The sequence below is a fragment of the Cnephaeus nilssonii genome (genome assembly GCF_951640355.1).
Source record: "Cnephaeus nilssonii genome assembly, chromosome: 4".
NCBI classification, from domain to species: domain Eukaryota; kingdom Metazoa; phylum Chordata; class Mammalia; order Chiroptera; family Vespertilionidae; genus Cnephaeus; species Cnephaeus nilssonii.
The window spans coordinates 38161460-38171919 of record NC_137075.1 but is presented as its reverse complement, the minus strand read 5'-3'; the positions used below and the strand labels follow the sequence as shown (position 1 = coordinate 38171919).

Genomic DNA, 10460 nt, shown 5'->3' with positions numbered 1-10460 from the left:
TATTCATAATCCCTGAGATATATGTTGTCTGGTTCTAAGAAATTTTTAAACTTAAAAATGCATTAATGTCCTTTTACTAGTATATTCATGGGGATGAAATTGTTGCATGGGACGACTAATTAGGTAAAAAGGCATAGGAAATAACTAGAAATCATCTGAATTAGTTTTTTCTGAGAGATGAATAAATAATGAGAGATTTTAAAAACAATAAAAAAAAGCTACCCACATGTCACTCCCATGTTTGTTAGCTGAAAGTGAATAGTTTGGAGGTATGGTAATTGGAGATAAAGAGTCAGGAAATTTGAGTTTTAGACTTGATTTAATCTCGTTTTTTTTTTTTTGGTCCTCCCCCCTCACCCCCCCTCACACACAAAATAATGTTCCCAATGTCATGGGATATTTGATCAAATGATAAAAGTCAAATACTAGTTCTGAGAACCAATGTGCATTAACTTCAAAGATTATTTTCATTGTTCTTACAAGTAAAGATCTAATATTAATTTGATTATTATGAGCAGCAAACAACACAGTTACATAGAACTAAATTAGGTTGCTTGGAAACATTCTATGATCACTAAAAATTTAAGATTATTATTATTTTTTTTTAGTTTAGCCTCACCCAAGGTTATTTTTTCTATTGATTTTGAGAGAGAGATAGAGAGGGAAAGATAGGGTGAGAGATAAACATTAATGTGAGAGACATCAATTGGTTGCCTTCTGCATACACCCCAACCGATGCTCTAACCACTTAGCAACACCAGCCAGGGCTTAATATAGGAGTTTGATAATCATCAGGCCCAGGATATATATATGGTAGATGTTTTTTTAAATTTCAGATTTTATCCAGCATACACATTTTGGTGTATTGCAGTCAAATTTCCATTAATCACAAAAGCAGTAAATTGTAATAACTCCATTTTTCAAAGCACAAATGAAGATAACAATGTCAAAGTAATATTCAGAATTGAAAAAACTCAGTTTGGGTGAATAATAAATATTACCCCCCCAGCTTGGCCTTTGAACCTAGAACTAATAAACTATACTTGTACTATTGATTGAGTATACCCGGAACCAAAGGGCTGGAAACGAGCGTCCACGGAAGAAAAACCTAGGAAGGAGGCTTGGCTTCAAACGAAAAGGCCGTGTGTCTCAGTGATTTTTGTGTCCCCCTCAGCATTGCATGAAATTGCTGTAGGTGGTCATGGATTTGAGCTAGGGTAAAGAGATCTGGATTCTACACTCATCAAGTTACTCAGTTATTCTCAGAACCCAGGTACATTAGTCATCCCCAGTCTTGAAAAAAAATTACAATAATATTGTGTAGTTTTACATTTCAATTTTTGTATTTGGACAAAATTCAAATGTTCAAGGTTGCTCTGTAAACGTAAAAGTCTGTGTTTACCTGGATACATTTCAGCAATATGCTGGGAATTTGGTTTCTCTTCAAAGGAGTTTTATGTGTAAGTTGAAAAATAACACTCAAAACTCGTATTTCTAGAGGTTTCCCCATGTTTGCAGTGTAATACTTTAACAGAAGTTGCTAGCATTTTCTATTTAATAGCCTGTTTCCCAAAGAAAGGACTTCTGAAAGCACCCTACCCTGAAGATATGCCCTACCCTATCGTTGCCATCATTAAGTTCTTACGACTCTTCACATGTGTTTCTCCTACCATTGCCCCCTTTCCTCTTAAAGCTGAAAGGCTTAAAACACACACACAAAATGCCAGAAGGTGGCAGAATTAAAGATGTGCTATTGGGGCAGATTACACAGTGGCGACCTGTCACATTGTTGAGATAATTGCGTGAGAAAACGTGGGTTACTTCCATAAGGGTCTATGGAGAGGATCTAGGAGACCTGCTTGTGGAAAGCGCGGATTGAACGCTGTGTGGCTCCGGGTGGGAGGTGCCAGCATCTGGCTGCGTTCTGTGGAGTCTGCTGGGCGGCCTCCACCTGCTGGGGGCGGGGCCAGGGCGGAGCCAAGATGCGGAGGGAGGTGTGACGCACCAGAGACTCAGACCGCCGCTCCCTGCCGACCCCCAGCAAGGCCCAGACCCGCGGCTGGCTCCTCTGGCCCCTGGGTGAGTCCTGCGCTGATGCCGGACCTCCTGAGGCCCCGCACCGACGGGAGGGTTCGGGATGGGGAGCCGGGAAGGGCGTCCTGAAATCTTTGAGCTGGAGGCTGGGGGCAGACAAAGGATGGGTGCGGGGTTAGGAGGTTCGGCTACAAATAGGAGGGAAAGAGCACCAAAGGAGGGGATTGTGTAGTTCCTTACTTAAATCAGAACTGTGCTGGTTGGCGTGTAAATGAAACAAAGCATCCTGCATTCGGTGCAGAGGAGGGAAAGATGGAGATGGCTGGGCAGCTGGCATCTGCCTCTGGCCTTTCTGTCAGAATGGCAGCTTTTGCTCTTTGGGGAACAGGTTTTGTATCCAGGGTGGCTAGAAAAGGCCCTTTTCTATACAGAAAAAGATAGGGGTGATGAACGTTTCCGTTTCAGCGGGGAAATGCATAGAGAATGTAAAAAGAAAGGGGTTGCGTGGCCCCTGCCGGAGCGTAGGTCAGCAGCTGCAGAGGGAAGCTGCGTGAATGTCTGTCCCCTTGTTCTGCAGGCCTCAGGCTCTCCTGACGCCAACACTGAGGACAGCGACTCCCCAGGATTAGTTTTCTCCCTCTCACCTGTCTGTCTTCCCTCGCATCACTCACTTGCCTAGAGTCTAAGCCCAGAACCATGAGGTAATATTGCCAACATAATAAAGCAATGTAGGGGTTCTGTGCCCGGCATGGTCCCAGTCCTCCTTAAGGTGTTCCCACACTTCTGCTCACAACAATCCTACAAGCCAGATGCTTTTCTCATCCCTTTTTGCAGAGAAGAAAACTGAGGATTTTGTCCAAATCACCCTATTTTGCATGTGACAGAGCAAGCTTGCCTCATCTCTCCTTCCGGATTGCAGGGCAGACCTGAGTGGTCCTGAGTGGTGTGTGTTTTTATTCCCTCTCAGGATCTCCAATGTATTTGATGTCTGCTAAGAAAGTGCTCCTTCCACCATCGAGCCTTCCTGTGATTCTTTACCATTCGTGTCTCCTCACTCCTGTCTGAGACTCTCCCCCCTCCCTCCCAGACTCAAGATGTTCCTCTCCCTTTCTCAAAATTGGAACAAGTTAATTTTTGTTGTTTGTTTTAGTAAGAGGAAGAGGGTGGTAGGGTTAGGGGTGCTGCCCAGCTTGCAGGAAGCTGCAAGGAGGATAAAAGATGACTGAGAACTGCCATTCCTGGCTGACCTTCCCAAGAAGGCACGTCAGAAGGAACTGGCTCCTCGAACTGTTTTGTTTGTTTAACACCTTCCCACGGCAGATGTCCCAGCTGGAGTGGACATTTAAGGCAAAAAAGCAGACTCCTAGAATTTCCCCTCTCTAGGTGGTCCTCACATTAGTACTTCGCATGATTGCATCGTCACAGTTGCCAGTTGGCCGATGGATACCGTTGGATCTGATTTCTGCAGGTTAAAAATGGTCTCCGGGATGGTCTCCACCATGCTATCCGGCCTGATGTTTTGGTTGACATTTGGGTGGACTTCAACATCTGCCTATAGCCCAAGGACCCCCGACCGGGTCTCAGAAACAGACATGCAGAGGCTGCTCCATGGCGTTATGGAGCAGCTGGGCATCGCCAGGCCACGGGTGGAGTATCCAGCTCACCAGGCCATGAATCTCGTGGGCCCACAGAGCATCGAAGGTATGTACTGTGCTCCGCCACTTTGAAGTTGCCATTAGTACACATGCGGAAACTCTGCTTCCTCTCTCCGTTTTCCCTTCTTCAGACCCCACACAGTATATACATGCAGACATCCACATGAGAATATAGGTCCTGTGTCAGCTCCGCAGAAAGACTGGCACTCAGCTCATGTCTTCGCCCACACTGATTGATCTTTGGGAAGTTGTGTTCCTTGCTGGCTGCTTATAAAAGACTAGCGTTCCCGTTGCAGGAAAAATCCTGCAATAGGGTTTCCTGCTGCAACCTACCCTGCCCCGCCTTCTCCGCCAGCCCTCCTGCTTTTCCCTTCTCCCCCGGCCCCGCCTCCGCTCCTCCCTTCTCCCCCAGCCCCGCCTCCGCTCCTCCCTTCTCCCCCAGCCCCGCCTCTGCTCCTCCCTTCTCCCCCGGCCCGCCTTCTCCGCCAGCCAGCCTGCTTTTCCCTTCTCCCCCGGCCCCGCCTGGGCTCCTCCCTTCTCCCCCGCCCCGCCTTCTCCACCAGCCCGCCCACTCTCCTTCCTTCTCCCCGGGCCCCGCCTCCGCTCCTCCCTTCTCCTCCCCCCAGCTTGCTTGCTTCTCCGCAGCTTTGCTCCCTTCTGCAGCTCTTGCCTTCTTTCTTTGCTGTCTTGATATGCAAATTAGCTGCCATCTTGGTTGGGTAATTTGCATACTCGTCCTGATTGACTGGTGGGCGTGGCGAATGTGCGGTCAATTTGCATATTTGTCTATTATTAGGTAGGATCCTCAAAGTATAGGACCTGCAGGCTCCGATTTGGTTCTTAGGGATGACGTCATATAAGCCCAAAAGAGGCACTGATGCTAAGAGTTAAGAGTTTATGTCAGAAACTGTTCAAAAATATTTAAAAATATAACAAAATGTTAATTAACTTGTTTTCATGTGGCAAGACCATTTCTTCCCAGAAATTTTCCGTCTGGCAAAGTGGTTGTAATACTTTTATTAAAAAGCAGCACTTTGTTGTTTAGTGACTTATTTACAGAGAAAATCGGAATCGAGCTCTCCGGAGAGGCCCCTTATCTCCATGCCTCGCTTTGTATCCTCCCCGAATAGGAATGATCTCCTCCTCTGCTGAGCTGGGGCCCTCACGCAGTAGCACGGGTACTGCGGTAGGTTAACTGCAGGGAGTGGGTCCTAAGAAAAAATGCAAATGATTTTTCTGAGTTTTTTCAAAACACACACCCAGCAAAAGCAGTTACTCCCTGTGGGTTATGATACATAATTTTACCTGAACTTTTAATCTCCTAAAAATGCTTTCTGCCATGGGGTCCTGTGAATGCTGTGGATATTGTTGATATACAATTCTCGCTTCTGGCTTGTTACCCATAGTTTGAAGCCATTGAGTAAAAGTAACTCTGTGGAGTTCCTGACTATTTAGGCTGACATTTAAACTGTGGAATGGATGAACATGGATGATGTGAATCAACAAGCATAGCAAACCTAGCAAAGGGCTTGAATCAGAAAGGGCTTCATGCCATCTGTTGCTTCAAGCGCCCCTATCCATTTCAGACCAGCTCTTTGGAGACAGTAAATATCTGCCCTTTTAGTGCAGTAAGTGCTAGGTTAGTCACCCAGCCGTTGTCATGGAGAAGGTTTTCTGGGTTTCTATTAATACCTGAGGCCTGATCATCTATGTGGAAAAAAAAACAGCGGCTCCTTGGCATCAAAAGCCTGTGTGAATCTTGAGCCTCATTTTCTTCCCTGGATAGCCAGCTATTTAGCAGCCACTATATGCCAGGCACTGGGCAGGAGACTGGGGCAGTGCTGCCCTAAAGATTCACCGTTGGGGGCTGGGAGGAGGACAGGTTATCACGATACATCATGGCAGGTGTTTTGTAGATGTACAGATAAGCTGCTGCCTTGGAAGCAGAGAATAGTAGTTCATTCTGCTTGGAAGTGGATTGGGTTGTCTGTAAGGAAATGCTTCTTTGAAGAAGCAACATTTGACCAGGGTTTTGAAGTTTGAATGGAGTTCACCCAGGAATGGCAAGTGAAAAGGCATGGAGATTTGAAAGAACATGGATTAGGACAATTAAAATTAATCATTCTGTTTCTATTATTAACCTTGGGGTAATATGGGAAGATAGCCATGTTCGGTTCCCCCTAACAGTGTCTGTGCAAGGGATGAATATTGGCTGGTGTTTTGGTGTTCTATTACTGCTACAAATTACCACCTGAACACAATAACCATTTTTTATCTTGTGGTCAGGAGTCAGACATGGGTTTGCTGGGCTGCCTCTGGTCAGAGTCCTGGAGGCTGAAGTGAAGGTATTGACCAGAGCTGCAGTCTGGGCTGGGGCTCATGTCCTCGTCCAAGCTCTTTGAGATTGTTGGCAGAATTCAGTTTCTTGTTGTTGTGGGACTGAGGTCCCCTTTTTCTTGCTGACTGTTGGCTGGGGTCCCTGTCCGTTCTAAGAGGCCACCCTCAAGTTGTAAGCTGCATGGTGACCCTCTCGCAATGTGGCCGCTTACTTCCTCAAGCAGAGGGAGGCATCCCTTTAGTCTGATTATACCATAATCTAATTATGGGAGTGACTACCATCCCCTTTGTCATTTAAAAAAAAATCTTTATTGTTGAAACTATTACATAAGTCCTCTTTTCCCCCCATCATCACCTTTGTCATTTGACAAGGAACCGATATCCCATTTTATTCAGCCCCCTACCCCCCATCAAAGGCAGGGGATTCTGCAAGGAGGTACACCAGTGGGTGGGCATCTTGGGAGTCATTTCAGAATTCTGCCTATTACAGCTTGTGTGAAAGATTAACAGAGAAAACAGTCCAAAGACTTTAGAGGGAAAAAGGAAATGAAAAAAAAAAAAAAAAAGCCTGGTTGTTTCCCAGCCCTGAGCCTTGCCATTAATTCATTGGGTATCTGATACTTACTCAAATGAGTGTAGTACTGTTTCAACTCTTGCATTTATTTGCCTTGTTTCTGTTCAGACATTCATGCATGCTAATCCCCAGGCTTCGGACAGATACATGGAATATCTTCCATATCCCTTCCAACATCTATTTTAGGATTGTATCGTGAAGGAGCAAGTTAGAAAAGTATCTTTTTCTAATTTTAATAGAACCGTACACATAATGCATGTATTCTGGTGTGAATTTTAACACACATTTAACATAGTCTATTACCAAGGATACCTGGCTTTAAATGTTTATTAGTGATGTGAGCTTAAGCAAATTATTTAACTTCTCTGAGCTTTCATTTAGCTTGGCGGTAGGACTTAGGGAATAAAAGTAGTTTTAGCATACATGACTGCATACTGGGACATCATTTCTAAATGAGTCATTATCACTTTAGATGACAATTACTGGATCTTGAGTTCCTTGCAGGCAGGGCGGTTCATTGTCCAATCCATAGCACAGAGAAAACAGTTTCCTCTTATTTTGTCTACTCCGATTAATTAATTGTATGATCCTTAGATTAATCTCATTATTGAAGATGCATATTATCTCTCAGATGTAGTATTATAAACAAACCTTTTAGTATAGCATATAGTATCAGTACAAATTGCCATTAGTCGCTGAGGTCATATATCCCATGAAAAAAGTATTTCCTCCTGTAATCCCATGTCCCTTCCGGTTACTGCAGCATTGTTCTGCTCCCCATTCACAGCAACCTTTTGACACCTACTGACCAGTTCTCTCCTAGTACATTGTAGCCCACTATTCCCACACTCCTTTGTCAAGTATCACTTCTTTTTTAAAACAAGTTATTTATTGATTTTTATTTATCTTTATTGCTGAAAGTATTACAGATGTCCCCTTTTCTCCCAATGACCCCCTCCATCCCACACCCCCAACCCAAGGAGTATTTCTTGACCGCCAGGCATGCTTTTCAGTACTGAGGAAATAAACACCAACCTCAGAGATTTGGCAGGGCAGAGGAGACATAGCCCTTAAATGAGCAAATAAGTAAAATATATAATAAATCAAATGGTTATAAGTGCTATAAAAATATAAAGCAGAGGAGGGGATGGAGAAGACGACTTAAAATAGGGCGGGGGGCTCCTCACTGGGAAGGTGAGCGAAAATCGGGGAGTTGGGAGTGAGCTGTGTGAGATATGGAAGGAGGCAGAGGAAGCTGCATGTGCAGGCGCTGCAAGATGGGGAGACCAGAGGCCAGAGTGGCTGGAGCCCAGGACTCAGGGGAGATAAGGAGGGGAGACTTGGTCGTGGCAGGAGGGCAGCCAGGAGGCTAGTACGTGGGACAGATCGTATAGGGTCTTGCAGTCCTATGGGGGATGGGCCCTCCTTTAGAAAGGATCGCTCTGAGGGCTGTACTGAAAATATTCCTGTAGGAGGAGGACTGGGGTCAGGTCATGAGTCAGGAGGCTATTGGGAGAGCCAGGTGAGGGATGTACTGGCCTAATAGCTAGCAATGCGGTGAGGCATGTCCCATTCTGGGTATATTTTGAAGTTAAGCCAACAGGATTTGCTGATGGCTTGCAGCTAGGAACTGAAAGAAAGAGAGGAGTCGGGGTGACACCAGGATTTTGGCCTGAGATAATCTGCAAACCACAAAGGTGTATCATGGGGTGACTCATTTGGAATCCCTGCAGTACTCAGTAAGCCGAATATATGATATCAGGGAAAAATAAATATATCTAGAGGCAATAAGTATGTAAATACTATTTGACATCTGGATCTGTTGAGACATTTTCCCTTTTAGTTCAAGGAAAATATTCCATTTCTATTCTGTTTTTTTAAAAAAGCTACCTAGACATTTTTGCCAAGAGCTCGGTGATATTTGCTTGCTGACTTTGACTGTGACCCATCACCATGGCGCAGGGTTTGTGCCCTTCATACAGCTGCCAAGAAACAGGAAGGACTATTTGCAGTTCTGGAACTAAACCAGCAGGGGGCCAACTAGACCCAAAGTATATCACAGGATTCCTGCCACCTGGTAGCCAGCCTCCTGGTTGTTATTTGCTTGCTGTGTTCTGAGGAGGAAGCATTTACCAAAAACATCCAGAGAGGACTAGGGGTTATTTTTTATTTCTCCATAGGCACCTTACACATGGCTTGGTAAGGATCATTTTTTAAATGTAAAACAAAAACACAAAGTAAAGACAAACAGGGAGCAATGTGGTGTTTTATAGAGGAAAAAAAGTGCTCTACGAGCAAAGAGATCTGGGGTTGGGTCTTGGCCGTACTATTTACCAGCTTTGGGTGATCTTGGCAACTTTTCTGAGCTTTACTTTTTTCATCTATAAAGTGGGGCTTCCAGCCCACTCTCTCACAGCAGTAAGTGGGTGCTGTTAGTAACTGAATTGTGGGCCTGCACCTCTCACTTTGGAGGTTATCAACAGTACATGTGTAATCCTTTTTTAAAAATATATTTTTATTGATTTCAGAGAGGAAGGGAGAGGGAGAGGGAGAGAGATAGAAACATCTATGATGAAAGAGAATCATCGATCAGCTACCTCCTACATGCCCTCCACTGGGGATCAAGCCTGCAACCTGGGCATGTGCCCTGACCCGGAATCGAACCTGGACCTCCTGGTTCACAGGTCAACGCTGAACCACTGAGCCACACCAGCCGGGCAGTACATTTTCCATCTTTAGTGGCTTTCCCCTGACACTGGTTTGGTGACTCCTCCGGTTAGCCATACAGTTCAGATGAGCTTCCGTGCACCCTGTACCGCAGCAGCGCCTCTTCCGCACAGCTGCTCATTGGTGCCTATGGCACAGCTAATGGTGGTTCTATTATTATCCCCAGAAACTAGGAAAGCCGCCGCTGCCCCAGGGATTGATTCAGAGAGCATTTGCTATGGGATGGAGACTCTGGGAGGCAGAACTGGCTCTGCCAGCTAACACTGCGGTTGGTCTTTGATGAATCCAGTCTGAAATGTGCTTGTCTTCAGAGGGTTAGCAGCCTCAGGTAAAAGAAGTTCTTTCCTTAGTGCCACTGGCTCATTTTCGTCACCATTCTAGGCCACCTGACATCTAGCACTGCGGAAACACCAGACGCTGAACCATTGAGACAGAAATTTATGAATATTGGCATTTGATGGTTTCAAATAATTTTAAATCTGTATCCATGGGTTCCACATCCACAGATTCAACCAACCCATGGATTAAAAATATTTTCTCAAAAATGTTACATTGTTGCCAATGTGTACTATGTAGTTAGGCCTATGAAGGTTGTGTCTGCACTGAACATGGACAGACCTTTTTCTTGTCATTATTCCCTAAACCAAGCATGTCAAACTCAAAGGCTAACACGGGCCAAATAAATGAAGCATGCGGCCCGCGGACTGCGAGTTTGACATGCTTGCCCTAAACAATACAGAACAATAACTATTTGCATAGTATTTACATTGTATTAGGTATTATAAGTAATCCAGAGGTGATTTGAAGTATATGGGAGGATGCATGCTGGTTACATGCAAATACTACATTTTATAGAAGGGACTCGAGCATCCACTGAGTTTGAGCCTCCGTGGGAGTCCTGAAACCAATTCCCCATGGAGACTGAGGGAACACTGTATTGCCAAACATAAAAATACCAAAATTATTTTTTTATAACACTGAGTTTTGGGACTCAATTATCTTATTTCAAGACAAGGATAACTGAGATTATTTCCTTAATAAATACAATTGGAGAAAGAGTCCTTTGTAAGGTAAAGCCTATTTGAAGGGGTGGATGCTAAGAAGTCTCTACTTAGCTAACATTTGGCCTTGGT

The 10460-nt window shown here is 44.8% G+C and overlaps 1 protein-coding gene across 2 annotated transcripts in view; it reads left to right on the top strand.

Annotated features, from left to right (window-relative positions):
• Positions 1-2034: 2034 nt before the first annotated feature.
• SCG5 (secretogranin V) overlaps positions 2035-10460 on the top strand; it is a 56190-nt gene continuing 47764 nt past the window's right edge. For both annotated transcript variants that reach the window (XM_079767948.1, XM_079767947.1), the window contains exons 1-2: positions 2035-2079; positions 3503-3735. In XM_079767948.1, coding sequence (XP_079624074.1) covers positions 3510-3735 — 226 coding nt within the window. In that variant the 5' untranslated portion in view covers positions 2035-2079; positions 3503-3509. The remainder of the gene's footprint in view (positions 2080-3502; positions 3736-10460) is intronic.